The following is a 17,727-nucleotide window of genomic DNA, read 5'->3' on the forward strand; positions in this document are numbered from 1 at the left end:
CGGGGCACCGCGGCACCGCCCCGCGCGCCCCCTGCCGGCACGCATGCGCCGTGCGGCCGCGGCACGGCCGGGGCACACCGGGACACATTGGGACACACTGGGATACAGGGACTGCGGAATACCCTGGGACGCCAGGATACACCGGGATATAGGGACTGCGAGATACACTGGGACACCAGGATACACCGGGACATACCAGGATACTGGGACTGTGGGATAGTGGGACACCAGGATACACCAGGACATACCAGGATACTGGGACACCCAGACACACCGGGAGATGCCAGGATACCTGGACACCGGGTCTCCAGGATAGTGGGGCACCGGGACTCAGGGACACGGAGACACTGGGGCTCTGGGACGCTAGGAGACTGGGGACACCAGGACATCAGGCACCAAGACACCGGGGAGACCAGGGCTCTGGGACATCGGGGTGCTAGGCCACCGAGGACACTGGGACCTGCCCTGTGGGAAACCCCCCTGGATGATGCCGCTGCCCCAAGACCCCTCAGCCAGCACACAGCTCTTGTGTTTTATTATCCGTTGTGGCCGCTCACAGACCCCACATTCTGGCCACCGTGTCCGTCTGTGTCGGTCCCCCGCTGGGTTCCCCCTCGGTGGGCACCGGGCAGTGCCCAGTGCCGCTGCAGCTGGCACAGCAGGTTGGGCAGCAGCGAGTCCAGCACGGCCAGGCCGGCCCAGGTGCACCGCAGGCCACTGGGGGAGACGGGTGGTGAGCTCCAGGGCACCAGGGGAGACCCCCCTACTCCCCACATGGTTCCCGGGGCTCACCTGCCATCCAGGAGCAGCCAGCCCTGCTCCTGCAGCACCCGAGCCTCCCCTGGCACCCCGAACACGGCCTGCAGGCTGAGCTGGGGGGAGAAGTGCCCCCAGCGCTGTATGCCCAGGGCAAGAGAGGGGCGTTAGTGATGGGGCATCAGTGATGGGTCACTAGTGATGGGGCATCAGCATCCCAGTGCCCAGAGGGGTCTCCAGTAGAGCTGGAGAGGGACTTTGGACAAGGGCCTGAAGTGACAGGACAAGGTGGAATGGATTCAAACTGGAGGGTAGTTTTACTTTAGATATTAGGAAGAAATTCTTCCCTGTGAGGCCCTGGCACAGGTTGCCCAAAGAAGCTGTGGCTGCCCCATCCCTGGAAGTGCTCAAAGCCAGGTTGGATGGGTCTTGGAGCAACCTGGTGTTGTGGAAGGTGTCTCTTCCCATGGCAGGGGGTGGAATAAGATGGTATTTAAGGTCCCTGCCAACCCAAACCATTCCATGATTCTATGATTAGTGGTAGGTTGATGTGGGGGACCTCCATGGGTGGCTCCTCACCTCATGTGTGACACCCTCATCTGTGCGTAGTCCCAGGGTGAGCACCTCCTCCAGCCTGTGGGGACACAGAAAGCTGTGGGGCAGCACAGATGGGGAGGGAGCATGGGGGAACCCTGGTACTCACTGCTCCAGTGGGCTCAGCACCACCCGACTCCTGGTGCCGTGTCCCTGGCTCTGCACTTCCCGCATCCAGGCAACAGGCTCCGGCGTCTGGACACGGGCTTCCCGGCTGCAGCTGCCCTCACCCCGTGGCATGAAGCGCCCATGAGCTCCTGCAGCAGTGAGGGAGGGGGACAACAGAGTTCAGGAGGCACATGGCCACACACACATGCCCCTGGCTCCCCCTCACCCCCTTACCTGGCCCCACACCGATGTACTGGTCAGCCCACCAGTACGAGAGGTTGTGGTTGCTTAGGGCACCCTGGGGGGAGAGAGTGGCATGGGGTGAGATGGGGCCGAGCCTGCTTGGGGAGCAGCATGGCATGGTGGGGGCATAGCATGGGGGGTACCCGACCTTGCGTGCAAAATTGGAGACCTCGTAGTGGCGGAAGCCGGCGGCCACCAGCACAGTGCGGGCTGTCTGGTACATGTCGGCCAGCAGGTCCTGGGGGGGCAAGGGCAGGGTCCCCCCTCGGACCTGTGCCGCCAGTGCCGTGCCTCGCTCCAGCGTCAGCTGGTATAGGGAGATGTGGTCGTCGCAGAGCCCCAGCGCCGCCTCCAGCCCCTGGGCCCAGGCGTCCCGGCTCTGCCCCGGCAGCCCGAACATGAGGTCGATGGAGGTGCGGCCGGGGAAGAGCCCCCGCGCTGCTTCCACGGCCTTCCACGCCTCCGCCGCCGTGTGCTCCCGGCCCAGCAGCTGCAGCTCGGCGTCGTCCAGTGACTGTGGAAAGAGTGTGGTGACAGCAGGGTCACGGGGGGCTGCAGGGCCGCGAGGGAGAGCCCCTCTCACCTGGACGCCAATGGAGAGGCGATTGACACCGGCTGCCCTGAAGCCAGTGAGCCGTGATGTGTCCATGGAGCTGGGGTTGGCCTCCAGAGTGACCTCAGCACTGCCGGGCAGATGGGCAGCCCCCGCCACGGCCTCCAGCACCGCCGCGATGGTGTGAGGGCTGGCCAGGCTGGGAGTGCCGCCACCGAAGAACACAGAGGTGATGCTGTAGGGCAGAGGTGGGGAGTTGCAGGTGGGCACTGAAGGCCCCCGTACCCTGCCATGAGCCCCTCTGTGCACCCACCTGTGCACCTGGCTGAGGCGCAGCAGGGTGTGTGCCTCCCGCACCAGGCAGGCACGCACGGCCGCCTCATCCACCGCCGGCACCACGTAGGCATTGAAGTTGCAGTAGGAGCAGCGCTTGCGGCAGTAGGGCCACTATGGGCACAGGGGGTGTGGGGGACGGCCATGCCCCCACCCCCAGGCACCCCATTTTGAGGGGGGACAGCCCTAGCCCAGTGCCCCTGACAAGGTACATGTCCCACAGGTGTGACCCTTCATGTGCACGGCTCAGGGACCCCCGCAGCAACCTGCACCAGCGCATGGCTGGGGAGCCCCACCTGTGCCCCATGACATTGCCAGGCCACGCTGCCCCACCACGCGTGCAAGCCCCGGGGTCCCCAGGGTCCCATATGCACAACGTGTATGCAAGCCCCAAGCCCTCACATCCACCAGTGCAAGCCCCGGGGTCCCATGTGTCCCCCCACGTGTGCAAGCCCAGGACCCGCGTGCATCCCCACGTGTACAAACCCGGGGTCCCTCGGTATCCCCTTGTGTGTGAACTCGCGGTCCCCGTACACCCCGCGTGTGGAAGCCCCTGGGTCCCTGTACACCGTCGTGTGTGTGAACACAGGGGTCCCTCTCCCCACGCGTACAAGCCCCAGGACCCACATGCACCCCCACGAGTGTAAGCCCGGGGTCCCCGCACACACAACGAGCCCCGGTGTCCCCGTGTCCCACCCCGTGTCCCCGCTCACGTGCACGTAGAGCACGGCTGTGGCGGGGGCGGCCGGTTCTGGGACCGGCTGCGGGGCCGGTTCCGCGGCAGGACCCGGTCCTGGTCCCGGTCCCCGTCCCGGGCCGCCCCCGCCAGGCCGCGCCGCAGCGACCGCCACGGCCGCCCTTCGGTACCCCCTCACCGCCGCCATGGGGCCCGCGGGCCGCGGCACCGCCCGCCCCGGGCGGGCACCGAGCGGGGCCGCCCCCGGCTGCGCGGAGCCGGGGCGGGGCGAGGGGGAAGGGGAGGGATCGGGAGTGAACCCCTGCGCTCCTAACGGGGCCGTGCCGGGGATGCTCGCTGTGAGTGACGGGGATGCCGGGGTCGGTGTCCTCCCCCGATGCCGGGGTCAGTGTCCTCTCCCGGTACCGGGGATGCCGGGACGGTGTTCTCCCCCGGCACCGGGAGTGTCGGGGGATGCCGAGGCCGGCGTCTTCTCCCGGTGCCGGGGGTGCCGGGGTCAGTGTCCTCTCGCGGTGTCCTCCCCGGACACACGGTCCCGACGAGGCTGGAGCATTCCGCAACCTGCCCCCGCATCCTCCCCCGACTGCTCCACGGGGCCGGGAAGGGTTTTCCAGCGTTTCGGCGGAGGGAGCCGTTGCTTGTCCCCACGCAAGGTTGTGCAAACCCGCTGCTGACGAATCCCAACGTTATTAGTTCTTAATTTGCTCTATTAATAGCCACGGGGAAGTCCGGAATGTCCATGGCAAAGGCTGTGACCGTAGATTCCCGTTTCGCGGCCAGGAACGGGTAGTTTTGTGTAACCCACCCCTGATGTAACCTTTCCGGCTGCCCGGAGTTCCCCAGAAGGCAGTGAGGGCTATAAGAGCAGAACCCAGGCATGGTAAGGGCAGAAAGCCATGGTGCCTGGAGCCCTGCACACACCGAGCCCATACTGCCAGTCATGATGGACAGCTCTTCCTCTACCGTGAGTATTTACAGCCGGGGCTGCATCATCCCAGAGGCTGGAATGGCCATGGGACATCTCGGCAGGTGTCCTGGCTGGCGAGGGCTGGATGGGCCCCAGGAAAGGGATGGGGATGGTAGGGAAAGCTTCCCCAGCACCAGGCTCTGCTGGGGCTCAGACCTCTGGATGATGTTGCACCACTCCTGGGACACAAATGGAACTGTGGGGTGCAGGGATGGGGTGGCAGGGGCTGTACCCGCTGTGCTGGCTGTGACTGGGGCTCACTGTGTTTCTCAGCAGTGTGCCTGCCCTTGCCAGCCAGGGCTGAGCCACCTTCATTTCTTATGCACTGCCCCCAAACTACAGTCAGCAAGTGGGGCACCTCTGGGCAGCTCGGGGGTTGTGCCAAGGGTGGAGTTACCAAACAGGGATGGGAGGAGGCCTGTCCTGCACCTGGGTTAGTGCTGTGGGAAGCAAAGGAAGGTAAAAAGTCCTTCCCTAGACACCAATCGCAGGGATCCACTGCATCCCCAAGGTCGCTGGCTGCAGTTGCTGTCATAGAGGTAACAGTTCCTCCCTCAGGAAGGAACGTTACAAGAGTCCTAAAACCAGGGGAGTGAGGAGACCTGAGTGAAATGTGGAGGATCAGTGCTGACACCAGCCCCACGAGCAGTTTGGGATCAGGGGAGGAACTTGCTGGAAAGACACTGAATAGAAAGGGTCTGACACAAACCATCCATGCTTTTTTCTTTCAGGTAGCAGATACGAGCAGTGGACTTGTCCACTCGGTCTGCTTCCATGGGTAGAGCCCACAGCCCAGCTGGGAGATCAAGGACTGAGACCTCGCTGAGGCTTCCCCCTCTCTCCCTGTTGCATCATTTCCCTCCACCCACTAGAAGAAGCTGCAGCACGGAGGAGGCCCAACCTTAGCCCTGCTCGGGAAGGAAGCAGGAGGGAGACAGCCTTGGCGAGAGTTGTCAGCAACACTATCTGCTTTCCAGTTGGAGTGGGACACTTCTGCTGGCAAGGAAGAGGAGCTCTGCTCTTCCCCTTCCCACAGGAGTGTTTCATGGTTGGGAGGTACCAAATAACTCCCGTAAAATGCTGTCCCAGGTGTGCTGTGCTTCGCACTGCCAACAGGACAGGAATTTTGGTATTTCTGCAAAAACCTTACTGTCTGTCTTGCCCAAAACAACAAAATAAACCATGCCAAGTCTACTTTGGAGAATTTTTTTGGGGGGAAACACCTGGGGGAGGTGTGGGAACAGGATAAGCTTTTCCAGCCAGCTTTAGGGAGCCCCTTCCCATGCAAAGTTTCATTCTCTGAACCCCCTGCCCCTCATTTCAAGTTCAGTAGCTGTTATTATATGACCCAGGAGTCTCACAACACCCAAGCAGAGAAGGCATCACCTACCCTGGGAAGCCAGACCAGGGTGTTAGGACTTAAAAAATGTCAGTGAAATACCTACTAGCATACGTTTAACTCCTCTGAAATGGCTGCAGCCAAACTGCTCAGAGATATACAAGATTTTTAAATCTTCATAAGGTCTTTCAGTAACTGGACAGAATTCCAGCAATAAGCATCCCTTCCTCACACCACAGTATTTGTCCTGGCAAAGAAACAAACCCAACTGGGAAAAAAAGGCGCTCTGTTTTATTGACTAAAAGTGCCATCAGCCTGATGTCAGGGAGGGAAGGTCTCCACTGCATAGCCCAAGGCACAGGTGAAAAGCAGACTGAGAGCTGCTGGTCCTCCAGTTGATTTATCCCAATCTCAGAGCTGAAGGAGCTTCTCCATCTGCTCCCTCAACTTGTATTTCTGAATCTGGAATAAAGTGCAGAGAGGAGGAGGAAGAGAGATTCGGGCAGCAGCTGGGACAGGAGGCCAGAGCTCCTCCCCTGCCCCTATCCCCTCTTACCTTGCCTGAGACAGTGAGTGGGTACTGGCTCACAAACACAAAATAACGTGGGATCTTGAAATGGGAAATCTAGGAAGAGAAAAACAATGGCTACACAACCCCCCAGGAACAGCACACCAGCCCAGCTGGCACTGCCAGGGCTGGGTCCCCCAATGCTCTAAATCCATGGGTTTTCATCCACCAGTCCCCAGCAGCCACTGGGTGTACTGGTCTGTCAGGGAACTGAGAATGGGAGACCCACCTTCCCTTTGCAGAAAGCCTTCATCTCTTCCTCGGTGCAGTTCTGCCCAGCCCTCAGTCGGATGCAGGCACAGACCTCTTCTCCCATCCTCGAATCCTTCACACCAACCACCTGGTTGGGACAGATGGACAGCGTGACCCCTGGGGACAGCCCTGTCCTCTGGCAGGGTCTGTGTGCTGGCCCACAGCACTGGATGCTGGAATCATGGTGTGGGGCTGTGTAAAGGCAGTTTGAGCTGCTTGACCATCCCACTGGGGCTTTCTACACAACATCGAGCCCTCCTGGAAGGAGTTCCCAACCATTTGCCAGAGGAAAGGTGGCAGAGCAAGCTGAGCACCTGGATGCCAGCACCTTCCTCCTCTGGTTTTGCAAAGTGACTGGAGTGAGGGCTGAGTCAGACCAGACCAGCTCATCGTGCCTGCGACACGGACCTGTTGTCACTCTGCTTCCCGAAAAATGGGGCAAGAGGTTTCACAACCAACGGAGAGACTTGGTAGACTGCCACGAGTGCTTTGGGATCTCCAGATGGAGTGGCAGGGGAGGGATGAAGTTGAATTAAAGGATTATTTGAAACCTTTATAATCGCAGATCTTAGTGGACCCCCGCCCGTGATACCAGGAGATGGGCTTCCCAAGCCTGAGCTCTCTCCAAAGTTTGCTCACACTATTCCACAACAATCCTACTGTCATTCCCTGCCTTGAACCAGTATCTCAAAATCCTAGAGACACGTCGATCCTTTTGAGTCCAGAGCAGTAACAGAAAGCCCTAGAAACCACATAAACAGGGCTGGTTTGCAACCCATCTGCACTGGGACTGTTCCAAGGAGAGATGCTTGCCTGGCACAGGCACAACACTGACTAAATAACCAGTTTATTTATGGGGAAACTTGTCTGGCACAAAACCTGGAGGAGAACAATCCCAGCAGACTGGGAGCAGCTGCTCAGTGCTGCAAATCATTGCTGTCTTGAGAAGGGGTGAAACAAAGTCTCACTCCTCATCTCCAGGGACTCATTGAAGCAGTCTTTTTGGATGTCAGAGTTGAGTAATTACTAGTAAAAACTGTCCTTCCAGACTGCTTTCCAAGTAAGAATTTCAGAGGGAGCTAAGTGGACAAGCAGTTTAAAAGTGAAGAATGACAGGCTTGCAGATGTGCAGCTGATGCACAAGGGGATTGCCCAAATCCATGTGCCCCACTTCAGGAGCTCTACCTGCCCCTCCCATGCCATGAGCCTCTCCCTCCTCCTTGCCAACCAATATTACATGGCAGCTGATGCTGAAAACGGGAAGACAACCAGGTCCCAAGCAGCAATCCGAGAATCTCTGTGTACAGGTTTCCCAAAAAACAGCTGCTCACCTACATCACCTCCCTCCCGCTCACCTGGACCTCCTCAACCTTGGGATGGGTGTGGAGAAACTGCTCAAGTTCTGCTGGGTAGATGTTCTCTCCACCACGAATAATCATGTCCTTGCAGCGGCCTATAATTTTGCAGTAGCCGTGCTCATCCAGGCTCCCGAGGTCCCTGCAATGACACCACTCTCCAAATCCTATCCCAGCTAGGTGGAAGAATGGCTGATGCTCCCACCCAGTCAGGCTATCCAGAGGATAAAGGCTGAGGAGCCACCTGAACACACGAAAAAGATCAAAAGACTCCTGCTTCAGCCACTGGCAGCATCCACACTGCATCAGGGTTTAGGGGGGAGGCAATTCTTGCCCCTGCACTGTAGCCCCACAGTCCCTCCATCCACCAGTGGCCAAGTGATGATCCCCTTCTCCAGGGACACTCAGCACCAAGGGCTCTGTGCTAAAAGCTGTTCTGAAGTGTCACAGATAGACCAGAGGGTTAAATTAGGTCAGTTTTCCTTGCTTTGGAAATCCCAGCCAAGCACTCCGATACACACCCATGTATTCCTTTCCAGTGTGGACAGTCTGGGAGGAGTGGGGCTGTTCCCAGACTCACCCTGTCTTGTACCACCTCTCAGCAGTGATCACTTCACTTGTCTTGGCAGGGTCATTCCAGTAGCCCAACATGACGCAGTAGCCACGGATATGAAGCTCCCCTGGCGTGTTCAGAGGCATAGACTTCCCTGTTTCTGGATCCTCAATTTTTGCCTGAAAGAGAAGAAGGGCTTAGTCAGAGCCCAGTGTGGTGGCATGTCCCAGCTCCAGCACCAGACAGGGAGGTCTGCTGCAGGCAGAGGACCTGGAGTGGGTGGAGAGGGTCATGGTCACCTCTGTGTGGGGGAAGATGTATCCCACTGTCTCGGTTCTCCGGTCCATGCTGTCATTGGGGAACCCCATGAAGGTGACAGGGCTGTTTTCCGTGGTCCCATAAGCAACCTGCAATCACAGGAGAGGAAATGTGTCTCAAGGGGAAAGGGGACCACACAGCTCCAGGCACAGGAAGGAAAAAGCCAGTGATGACAGGAAGGAAAAAGCCAAGGGAGAGTGGGGTGGGAGGAGTCACAAGTCATTCAGGTCACAGGCAAGCCCTGCTCTCCTGGCTGTGGATGGGACTCTCCAGACACTCCTGCCAGAGAGTCTTGGAGAAATAGGAGCTAAAGTAGCACTGCACCTGCCCACCATGGCCTTCCTCACCTCCATGGCAGTGCTCCAGATCCAATCACACTTGGAGTGTTGTGTACTTTTGACACCCCAACTACTATTCTTGGAGGAGTTCTCCCTCCTCTTTTTTAACCCTTGTTTCTCCAAGCCCTGTCCTGTTAACTCCACACCATCTCTGCCTTGGTGCCCTTGCAGCCATGGTGCTGAGTTCACCTTGCATCTTCTACAGCTCAGGGCACATAGGACATCATTTTGGAAAAACCCTGGAGCCAGCAGCAGGCTCCTGTGGGAGACGGCTCATCCCACAGCTCAGCTGCTTGCTCCAGATCCTTTTGTGCAGACATCAGCCCCTCTAACCCTCGTAAGGGCATCACGAGGCTGCACAGTGCTCAGCACAGCTGCCCTTACAGACCAAAAGCCTCACAGCAGGACAAAAGCTTCTCGCTGCTAAACCTCCCTCACCGCTAATCCCAACGGCAGGCTCAGAGTCACCTCAGATGAAGGTCACTTCTCCTCAGAGGAAAATTCCAGCACTTTATGCCCAGCTCAGTGGCCCACTGAGACAGCAGGAGCCATGCAGGAGGTGCTCTGGGCAGCTCTGAGCTGCACCAGCAGCACCATCGCTGGGATTGCTGCTTCATCTCCAGCTCTCAGGAGCTGCGTTTCTGCAGTGGGACATCCTGGAGCACTGCTCTGGTGTCTCTAACCTGCTCACTGGGTTGTGTGCCTTCAGGCAGGGTGACACCACTGATGTCACCCCACTAATGTCACCGGTGGCTGCTTTGCTGGGAGAGCATGGCTGGGAAAGGGCTGATGCAGGAAGCATTTGCTCCTTTCTCCTCCACATCTCCAGACTGACGTGTGAGCAGCTCTGACCTGCTGAATCACAAGGCCCAACCATATTCCTACAGCCTTGGCACCCAGATCTTGTCAGTTCCTTCCAAGCAAATGCCTGGGCATGCCAGCATGGTTATGCTTTCTGCATGGTGCTCACCAAGATCCAGGCACTGAGCCCCAAATTAACAAGGGGCTTTGCAAAGGACTACGATGAAGCATTTGAACAAGCATGGAAATATCCTGAACGAGCTGAACATAACACTGGTATAATGTACAGCCCTGTGTAACAACACTGGAGCACTTGGCACTTTCCATGGCTCAGGGCTGCTGAAGGATCTCACGGTGGGCACAGTCTGTCACAACGGTCGATGCTCTTGTTGACTGCACCAAGGTCAGCGTGAATTCGAGCTGCATCCTGCTCTTAGCCAGGAATCTGGGGGAGAACATCCCCAGGATGCTGCAGGGACCATCTGGTGCAAACTGCTCTGCTAGGAGCCTGGCAGCCCCCAGGGAGCGACTGTGAATAGACTTCTCCTACCAGACACAAGGATATCTTCCCAGTCGGGTGGAAACCCACAGCGTCTCATGCTCAGACAGGATTTCTCTCCCACCCACTAATACGAGTCCTGTGGCTGGATCAAATGACTGATGAGACACAAATCCAAGACCTTAAACACTTATTAAAAATCCCAGCGCCTTTGTTTTTTTGTTTTACTCTGCTGGATGAATTGCAGTGTTGATCCCAGGATCCCAGCCAAGCCCTGAGTCAACCCTTGCTGCCTCTCTGGGTCGCTCCAGCAGTTTAATTGGACACAGGAGCAGGCAGCTCCCTGGCAGGATGATGCTGCGAGTGCCGTGGCTCACCAGGTTCCTCCAGATGCCTGGCACTGTGCCATGCACGCCAAGCACCGGCTGTCACTGCCTTGGCTTGTGGCTTGTCCCCATAAACACCCTCATGCCCTCAGGAATGGGATTCCTGACCGGCCCAGAGGGCAACGTGGGTCTGAACCTCCAACCCTAATCTGCTGCCCCATCCCTGCCTTCCCCTGCCTGCATCAGCACTCTATTCTGCAGCCAGATGTTGCTCCAGATCTTTCCAAGATGTTATTTCTGTCCTGAGATGGTTTTCCCCAGCTGTATTCCCAAGATGAAGGCTGGAGCAAACCCTTGTGCCAGCACTGCTGTCCTTCCCAACCCTTATCTGACACGTGGAGCATCCTCCATCATCTCCGTTGTCAGCAGCAGATGGAACAGCACTTCCACAGAACCCCACATACCAATTTAAACTTGGAGATATCCATGAAGATTCCTAGGTTTCATGACCCAAAGGGACACTTAGCATCATCTAGCCTTGTCATCGGTGCAATTCAGTCCAGAAAACCTCACCCAATAATTTCAGCATCAGCTCCATAATTTCCACTGGAGCTGTATCTAGTGTCAAAGCAAAGCTTCCCAGAGGCAAGGGTCCAGCTCAGACCCTTGGCTTCCAGAGGAGCTACAAGACTATAGAATATAATTAACTGTAAAGACTTTTTTTACTGTAGGACCACAAGTGACCTCCCACTACCCAGATCAGTCCTGCCTTCAGTCATGACAAGGACAGCTCCAAAACAAACGGCTGCCTAACTTGCTCCTACCAACAAGAGATTCATTCTTTGTGAATCCTAAGCCTCTGTCTAAACCAGGAATAAAAAGAACATCTTAGCAGGACTGTGTTTTTTGAGGCACATTTCACAAACATTTCCTACCGGTGCTGTTTAAACACTGGCCACTGCGGAACAGGCAAAACAGCCTGAAGAGGGAAGCGTCTGAAAATTAAAAATAAAGTGAAAACAATCAGACTCCAGTCTCTTTAGTAAACATTTGGGAGGCAGGCTGATCTGGTGGGGACAGTGGGGACTCTGAAGATCCTGGGTTTTTCCCAACTGTGCCGCTTATTTACTGCATAATTTGGAACAAGTCACATTAGCCCTCTGCTCCTTGGTTTTCCCCTGCATTCAACAGCAATAAAAACACCCACTTCCCTCTGTGTTCAGCTGCTGCTGAAAGGCTGTGATGAAAAGGCTGGATCTGGTACTACCAGTACCCAGAGTGGGGTTATACCAGCAGAAGGTCAGGGGTGCAGGAGGTCCTTGGAGGACACTCACCCCTGGACCTGAGAGATGCTCAGGGAGGATCTTCATGTCCCTCGTCACCACCCTCTGGTTGTGCCACGCTGGAGGATGGCGATGGCAGGGCTTGAACTGCCAAACTAAAACCTACAGAAACTGAGTTTTGCTGGAGACAATATTGGCCTTGGAAAAAAGCAGCAAATTGACCGTGAAATAATAGGGATTTTCAGACTTCAAAGAGGGCGTAATGAACAACAGAAAGCAGGCTGGCAACCCAAGAGATGTGCTCAGGGACCTTGAAGAGGCCCTTTGAACCCCTCTCAGTGTGGATGGATCTAATTATCCCTAAACCCGTGCTGAGTGCGTGTCTGTCTCGGATATCTCCACCAAAGTCAGCCCCAGCCCTTCCCATCACAGCCAGCTCCAAATTGTTCTTAACTGAGCCATGACCTTTCCTCACTCAGCTGCTCACTACCAAGATCACCCTAAACTCTGCTGTCCTCTGGGCACACATGTCGCCTTGCTTTGGAGATATCCCACCATCCCAAATTGTATTGGAATATTCCTGAACCTTCAGGTCAACTTTGCTGCTGCACAAAACAAAGTCTGATCACATCCAGCCTGTGTCACACCGAGATTTCATTTCCTTCCCCAGCAACAGTACCATCTTTGTGTCAAAAACGTCAGGACACAAACAAGTAGGTCTTGTAGGACAAACCTCCAACGGTGGCCACCCTGTTGGCATCTCTCCCCTTGCAGAGAACTGCCAGACAGTCCCAGTTTGGATGGGGCTTAAAAGAGTTCCCAAAAATACCAGGTGCCCAAAGCACCCTCTTTGTGCTGTGGCACGCAATGGCTTTGCCCCAGGAGGAGACCACTGCAAAAAGGACGACTCAGCTCGCCCAGGCTGAGACTTGCCACTGGGAATGAACCTCCTGTTATTGCCCAGGGAGGACAAGCTGCTCCTCATGGTCTGGAGTTAAAGCTGCCTCTCTTCCCTCCAGGCCGAGCAGAAGCCTTGAGTGAGGCTTGCAAGTATTTCCCCCATCCTGCCAGCGTTGCAGAAGTGCTGCCCAGTGGCGACCAGCAAAGGCATGGGCAGTCGCTTACTGGTTTATCCACAGCGTGACAGAAGATCTTTGCTGTGGAATTAACTCCTTCTTTCCTGGCACTAGTGCCAATGCATTTTGGAAAAGTGGAATTAAAGGGAAAAAGCGAGAGGAAGTGTGCAGAGAAAAAGGTGTCTTGTGAAGGGAGAAACCCACCATTCTGGGGGTACCTGAATGCTCAAAGCTGTCAGAGAAGGAAACTTAGCAAAAATCTAGGGTCAAAGGTAGCATCCCTATGGATGTGGAGAGCTCAGCTCCCACCAGACACGGCTTGAAGCCCAGGATCTTGTTGCCTCCATGCTGCATTTTCAATGTCCTCACAACCCGTTCTCACAGCTTCTGCACCTACTGAAACCACCTACTCACCAGGTCCTCCCCAAAATTGAGGTGGGGTGACATGGGGAGGCCATGGACAAGTGGGGAAATTGTCACCATGTGGAGCCCATTTTCCATTTTGTGAATAGGTGGGACTCATGGCTCAGGATCATTTGGGAAAGCCAGAAATCTTTGATGGATGTTCCACAAGGGAAGAAGGCTCCGCTCTCCTTCAGAGCCTGCAAGATCTGCAGAGAGGACAAGAGCCCTGGCCAGAGCAGTGGGATGCTAGGGAATGCCTGGTGCCTTGCAGGGTGAACACAGCAGGGCTGGGAGAGCTTCACAGGAGAGGCCAAGAGCATCACTCAGCAGCTGCTGGGATCAGCAGAAGGGAAGGCTGGGTGGACATTACAGGGAGCCAAACTGGCAACAGATTGATGGGTGGAGGCCATGCTACAGTGGAAGAAAACCATCAGAAGGAAGGAGGTGGACCAACTGCCACCTCGTCCAGCTCAACAAGCAGCCTGGGCCCCCACACTGCAGTGACAGAGACCCTTCAAGCACATCAAATAGAAACGGTATCTTGGGTCTGAACTCAGAGCCCCAGATGCCACTGTCACTGATGGGACCTTCAAGTATTGCCAGGAAGAGGGGGAAACACGGAGACCCTCTGGGGCTCCCCACTGCCCACCCACCACTGCTCCTCAAACACTGCCTGGAATGTGCTCCATGCTTGGGACAAACCCCTGGGACACCGCGGAGTTTGTGCCTTCTCCCACCCCACTCCCTCCCCAGCACCCACTGCCAGGCAGAGGCTCCACAAGGGCTGGGGCACCCCATGACACCCCCCAAAGCTGCCTGAGCCCTCACCTCCAGCCAAAACTGAGAAAGGCTGCACCCCAAGGCCAGCTACACCGGTGTCACTTCAAGAAGGTGATTGACAGTGTGCACTGACACACAAAACCAGACATGGAACCCCTAAAAGCTACGGAATCAGGCTGAAAACAGAATGGAATATTTTAATGTGGAGCTATCTTGATATGCCAGAACTGTTAGAACTAACAAAAATAAAGATTAGACATGGAAAAGACCATCTCCAATGCTGCGCCAAAACAGCTCAGACCAGCACCACCAAAGAAACATCCCAAACCTGTATTTATACTGTTTCAAAAACTGTATTTATTTGCTTATCCCACAATGCCTTCAAGAAGGAGAGGAGGGGAGTCCGGCATCTGCAAATCACCAGGAATGTTTGCAGAACTGTTAATCAATTAAGAAAGAGAGGACGGCAGGATAATCCTGCCTCTTCTGCGATGTCCTCGCAGTGCCAGTCCCGGGGGACGTGCGAGGTCGGGGCTGGCCAGGACCCAGCTCCCTGTGGTCTCCCACCGCAGCCCAGGAACACGGACACTGCTCCATTGTCACCTCCAGACTGTGAGCCACCCACGAGTGGGACCCAGGCAGGCTTTTGAGGATCACTGGATGTTTGCTGGCCAGTCGAGGGCTGCAAAACCCGGTGTGGGAAGACCAGAGCCGTCCAGAGAGCAGCTCAAAACACAAACAGCCGGGAGGGAGCCCAGGGGCGAGGTGCCAGCGCTGCGGCAGATGCCAGCCAGCTCCCACCACAGGAATGTGCTCACCAAGGCTTGGAAATAAAATATCAGGGGAAAGAACTTCCTTTTATTCACCATTTGTGCCTGGAGAAACGGAGCTGAGGAACAGATGCCTTTTCCCTGCTACCACCCCACCGTGGCACCAAAAATAACCCAGCATCCACATAACCTCTGCTGCAGGCATGGGGCTGGGGGGAGTCCTGGGGCAGGGACAGCTTCCCACCTCACACCAGCATGGTGGCAGCTAATTCCCAGATTTTCATGAGGAAGCTACAGGTCTCACTGGTGTTCACAGCACACACATCCCTGCAGGGAGAGGAGAGTGTCCCTGTTCCCCAGAATTTGCAGCCTCAGCCAGTAAACAGATAAGGGTTGAAGAAAGGGAATTTTATCCTCAGAGGAAGAAAGAAGAGAAGGAGGCTTGAGCAGTTTAACTTCTGAAAAAGGTCTTGTTCCAGAAATACACGTGGGTAAGGATGTATTTATGGATGGGGTTTTCAAGGCCCTCACCAGCTTTTTGCTCCAGTCTGACACACACTGGTCAGATTTCTGGCCAAAATCTCTGGAGAAGTAGTAAGCTGTTAGCTGGCGTTTTTTGCAAGGGGATGGGTAAACCAAGTACCAGACACTCAGGGAAGTAGCACAGATACACTTCTCAGATTTAGTGCTCAGCAGAAACAGGGTGGAGTTTAAATTTCACCCATCAGTTGCTCTTGCACAGAATCGCTGGTATGTAACCACGGGAATTGTTCATCAAATGATTACAGGTAAGACTAGGGGATTGAACCCGCTCAGAGAAAAAAAATAAAATCAATCAGTGGATAGAAGATGATTCCTTAAAGGTGAATTTTTTCCTTTTCCAATCATTCACCCAGCTCCCTGCCTGAACTTTACGAGCAGCACACACTCAGGGGCATTCTTAGTCATAGGATCATGAAACAGCAAACTGGAGAGGCAAAGAAGGAAGACACAGAGGGCTCTGTCTACCTCCTCTTTCTCTTTCTCAAAGGTCCTGACCAAGACACTCAAAGAGCTCCTCCAGAGACCAAAGCATGTGCGTGATCATTGTGGTGCCTATTGAATCAGGCACAAGACAAAATACTGCTGTTTTTACCACAGAGGTTTAAGTCCTACAGTAACCAGGAGGTCCCTCCAGCAGGAACCTGGAGCTTCTATGGTCAGACCATCTCTCTGGAGATGACAAGCTCTTGGTACTGAGGTTTGCTGCTCAATATTGCACCCCAGGGCTGACATACACTGGAAGCCTGACGTGGCCTGGTCTGCACCAAGGTTCCACATTACATCATCATTTGGCCAACACCATCTGTCCCACAGGCTCCCCAGAACCACAATCACACCAGAAGCCCATTTTCTCCCCCAAATTAGTCCTGCAATGAAAACACAGCTCAGACTGACAGCTGCTGACCAGAGCAGGGCTGCCAGGCAGTTTGCATAACACGGTCCGGAGCATGCTCGGCAGCGCTGGCTAATTCCTCACTGCAACAATGGAAAAACCCAGAAATCTTGGTGAATAAGCCAGTCTGTGTCCTAAGTCAGCCCTTGGATTTCCTCCCTTTCTTGAGCCTGTCTCGCCTCTGCACAGGCTCCGCTGGGGCTCTGCAGCCAGCCTCAGGAGCAGAAATCTCAACAAGCTCACAGTTATGTGCTCGGCTCTCAGCTGCCTGCTGCAGCCAGCAACTGGCTGGAAATCAGTTCAAAATGTTCCAGTTCCAAACCCCACCCCACAGCCCCTGGATCTCTCTCTTCACACTCATAGCAGCAGGCGCTAGGGCTTTTAACCACTTTGCTTTAGCCTTCTCTACTGGGAGAGTAGAGGACATCCCCTGCGTTGTTAATTCATCTTTGCCACTGCTACCCCAAGACAGAAGCCAAGGCAAATCCCAGTCCCAGCTCCAGCAGTGATTTCTTTGCTCTGCCAGCCCTCCATCCCTTTACCAATGCTCACACCTTTTCCTGTCCACAGCTCTGTCTTGAGAGCCACAGGCATTACCACCCACCTCATCCAAGCCAGGCACGCAGCAGGACACCACTGCCTGGCATTTCATACCCACCAGCCATTGTCACACCACTTCCCTGCCAGCTCTGCTGCTGCCCCATCCCTTGTTGGAAGGCATCAGCCACTCACACAGGTGTCCTGATTGTGACCATGGTTGTGTCACACTCAACTGCTCACAAGACACAATAGAAATTAAGACTCTCTCTGTGGTCCCTTTCTTGGCCAACTCCTCAGTGCAGTCTTCAACCAAAATTTTGCATTACAAGAGCAACTGCAGCACTGTTGGCCTTTGGCATGACCCCATATCACTCCCATCTTCTCCCACCCCTGGAAAACTCCTTTTGAATCACTGAGACAAGACTCCCCCACACCAAAACCCTTCCTCTGTGAGAACAGGCCAAGGTGCTTCTCCCCAAACCAGCTGAGGCTAAACAGAACTCAGGAGCCTGCTGAAAGCTCAAACACGAGGTGGTTGTGGAACACAGCAGTGCTCCCTGCTATGCTGTTCAACCAAAACAGGTTGTTTCCACCCACTGGTGAAACTGGACCCCGCTTGGCCCAGTAGGGACCAGGGAAGTTCCCACTGATCAGGTCTGCATTGGTTCTTCCTGACTATTTGCCTCCCATTTTCCTCTAGAGAGGAAAACTACCTCTGCACATCGCTCAGCAGCAGGGCCAGGCAGGGCCGTGGACACTCCTTTGCCTGGTGCCAAGGGGTTAAGCTCACAGTAAGTTCCCAAAGCCAGTTGCTTCCAACTGGCTGCTGCCTGCGGTT

The 17,727-nt window shown here is 55.5% G+C and overlaps 2 protein-coding genes and 1 long non-coding RNA gene across 6 annotated transcripts in view; 1 reads left to right on the plus strand and 2 right to left on the minus strand.

Moving 5' to 3' along the window:
- Positions 1 to 518: 518 nt before the first annotated feature.
- RSAD1 (radical S-adenosyl methionine domain containing 1) lies at positions 519 to 3,486 on the minus strand. Its single transcript, XM_039390214.1, is given in 8 exon segments — positions 519 to 717; positions 793 to 896; positions 1,336 to 1,390; positions 1,460 to 1,617; positions 1,619 to 1,756; positions 1,850 to 2,215; positions 2,285 to 2,701; positions 3,301 to 3,486. Coding segments are annotated over 8 exon segments (1,590 nt in total). The 5' UTR covers positions 3,472 to 3,486; the 3' UTR covers positions 519 to 536.
- Positions 3,487 to 3,752: 266 nt separating this feature from the next.
- On the plus strand, positions 3,753 to 5,445 carry LOC120325041. The gene is made up of 2 exons (XR_005566829.1): positions 3,753 to 4,248; positions 4,983 to 5,445. It is a non-coding gene; the product is annotated as an uncharacterized LOC120325041 (long non-coding RNA).
- A 414-nt stretch (positions 5,446 to 5,859) lies between these two features.
- ACSF2 (acyl-CoA synthetase family member 2) overlaps positions 5,860 to 17,727 on the minus strand; it is a 50,547-nt gene continuing 38,679 nt past the window's right edge. For all 4 annotated transcript variants that reach the window (XM_039390268.1, XM_039390267.1, XM_039390269.1 and 1 more), the window contains 6 exons: positions 8,618 to 8,725; positions 8,346 to 8,497; positions 7,766 to 7,907; positions 6,388 to 6,498; positions 6,147 to 6,215; positions 5,860 to 6,052 (listed from right to left, as the gene is read on the minus strand). In XM_039390268.1, coding sequence (XP_039246202.1) covers positions 6,002 to 6,052; positions 6,147 to 6,215; positions 6,388 to 6,498; positions 7,766 to 7,907; positions 8,346 to 8,497; positions 8,618 to 8,725 — 633 coding nt within the window. In that variant the 3' untranslated portion in view covers positions 5,860 to 6,001. The remainder of the gene's footprint in view (positions 6,053 to 6,146; positions 6,216 to 6,387; positions 6,499 to 7,765; positions 7,908 to 8,345; positions 8,498 to 8,617; positions 8,726 to 17,727) is intronic.

The sequence above is a fragment of the Pipra filicauda genome, unplaced genomic scaffold, assembly GCF_003945595.2.
Source record: "Pipra filicauda isolate LSUMZ 115617 unplaced genomic scaffold, ASM394559v2 scaffold80_size11013439_pilon, whole genome shotgun sequence".
In the NCBI taxonomy this organism is placed as follows: Eukaryota; Metazoa; Chordata; class Aves; order Passeriformes; family Pipridae; genus Pipra; species Pipra filicauda.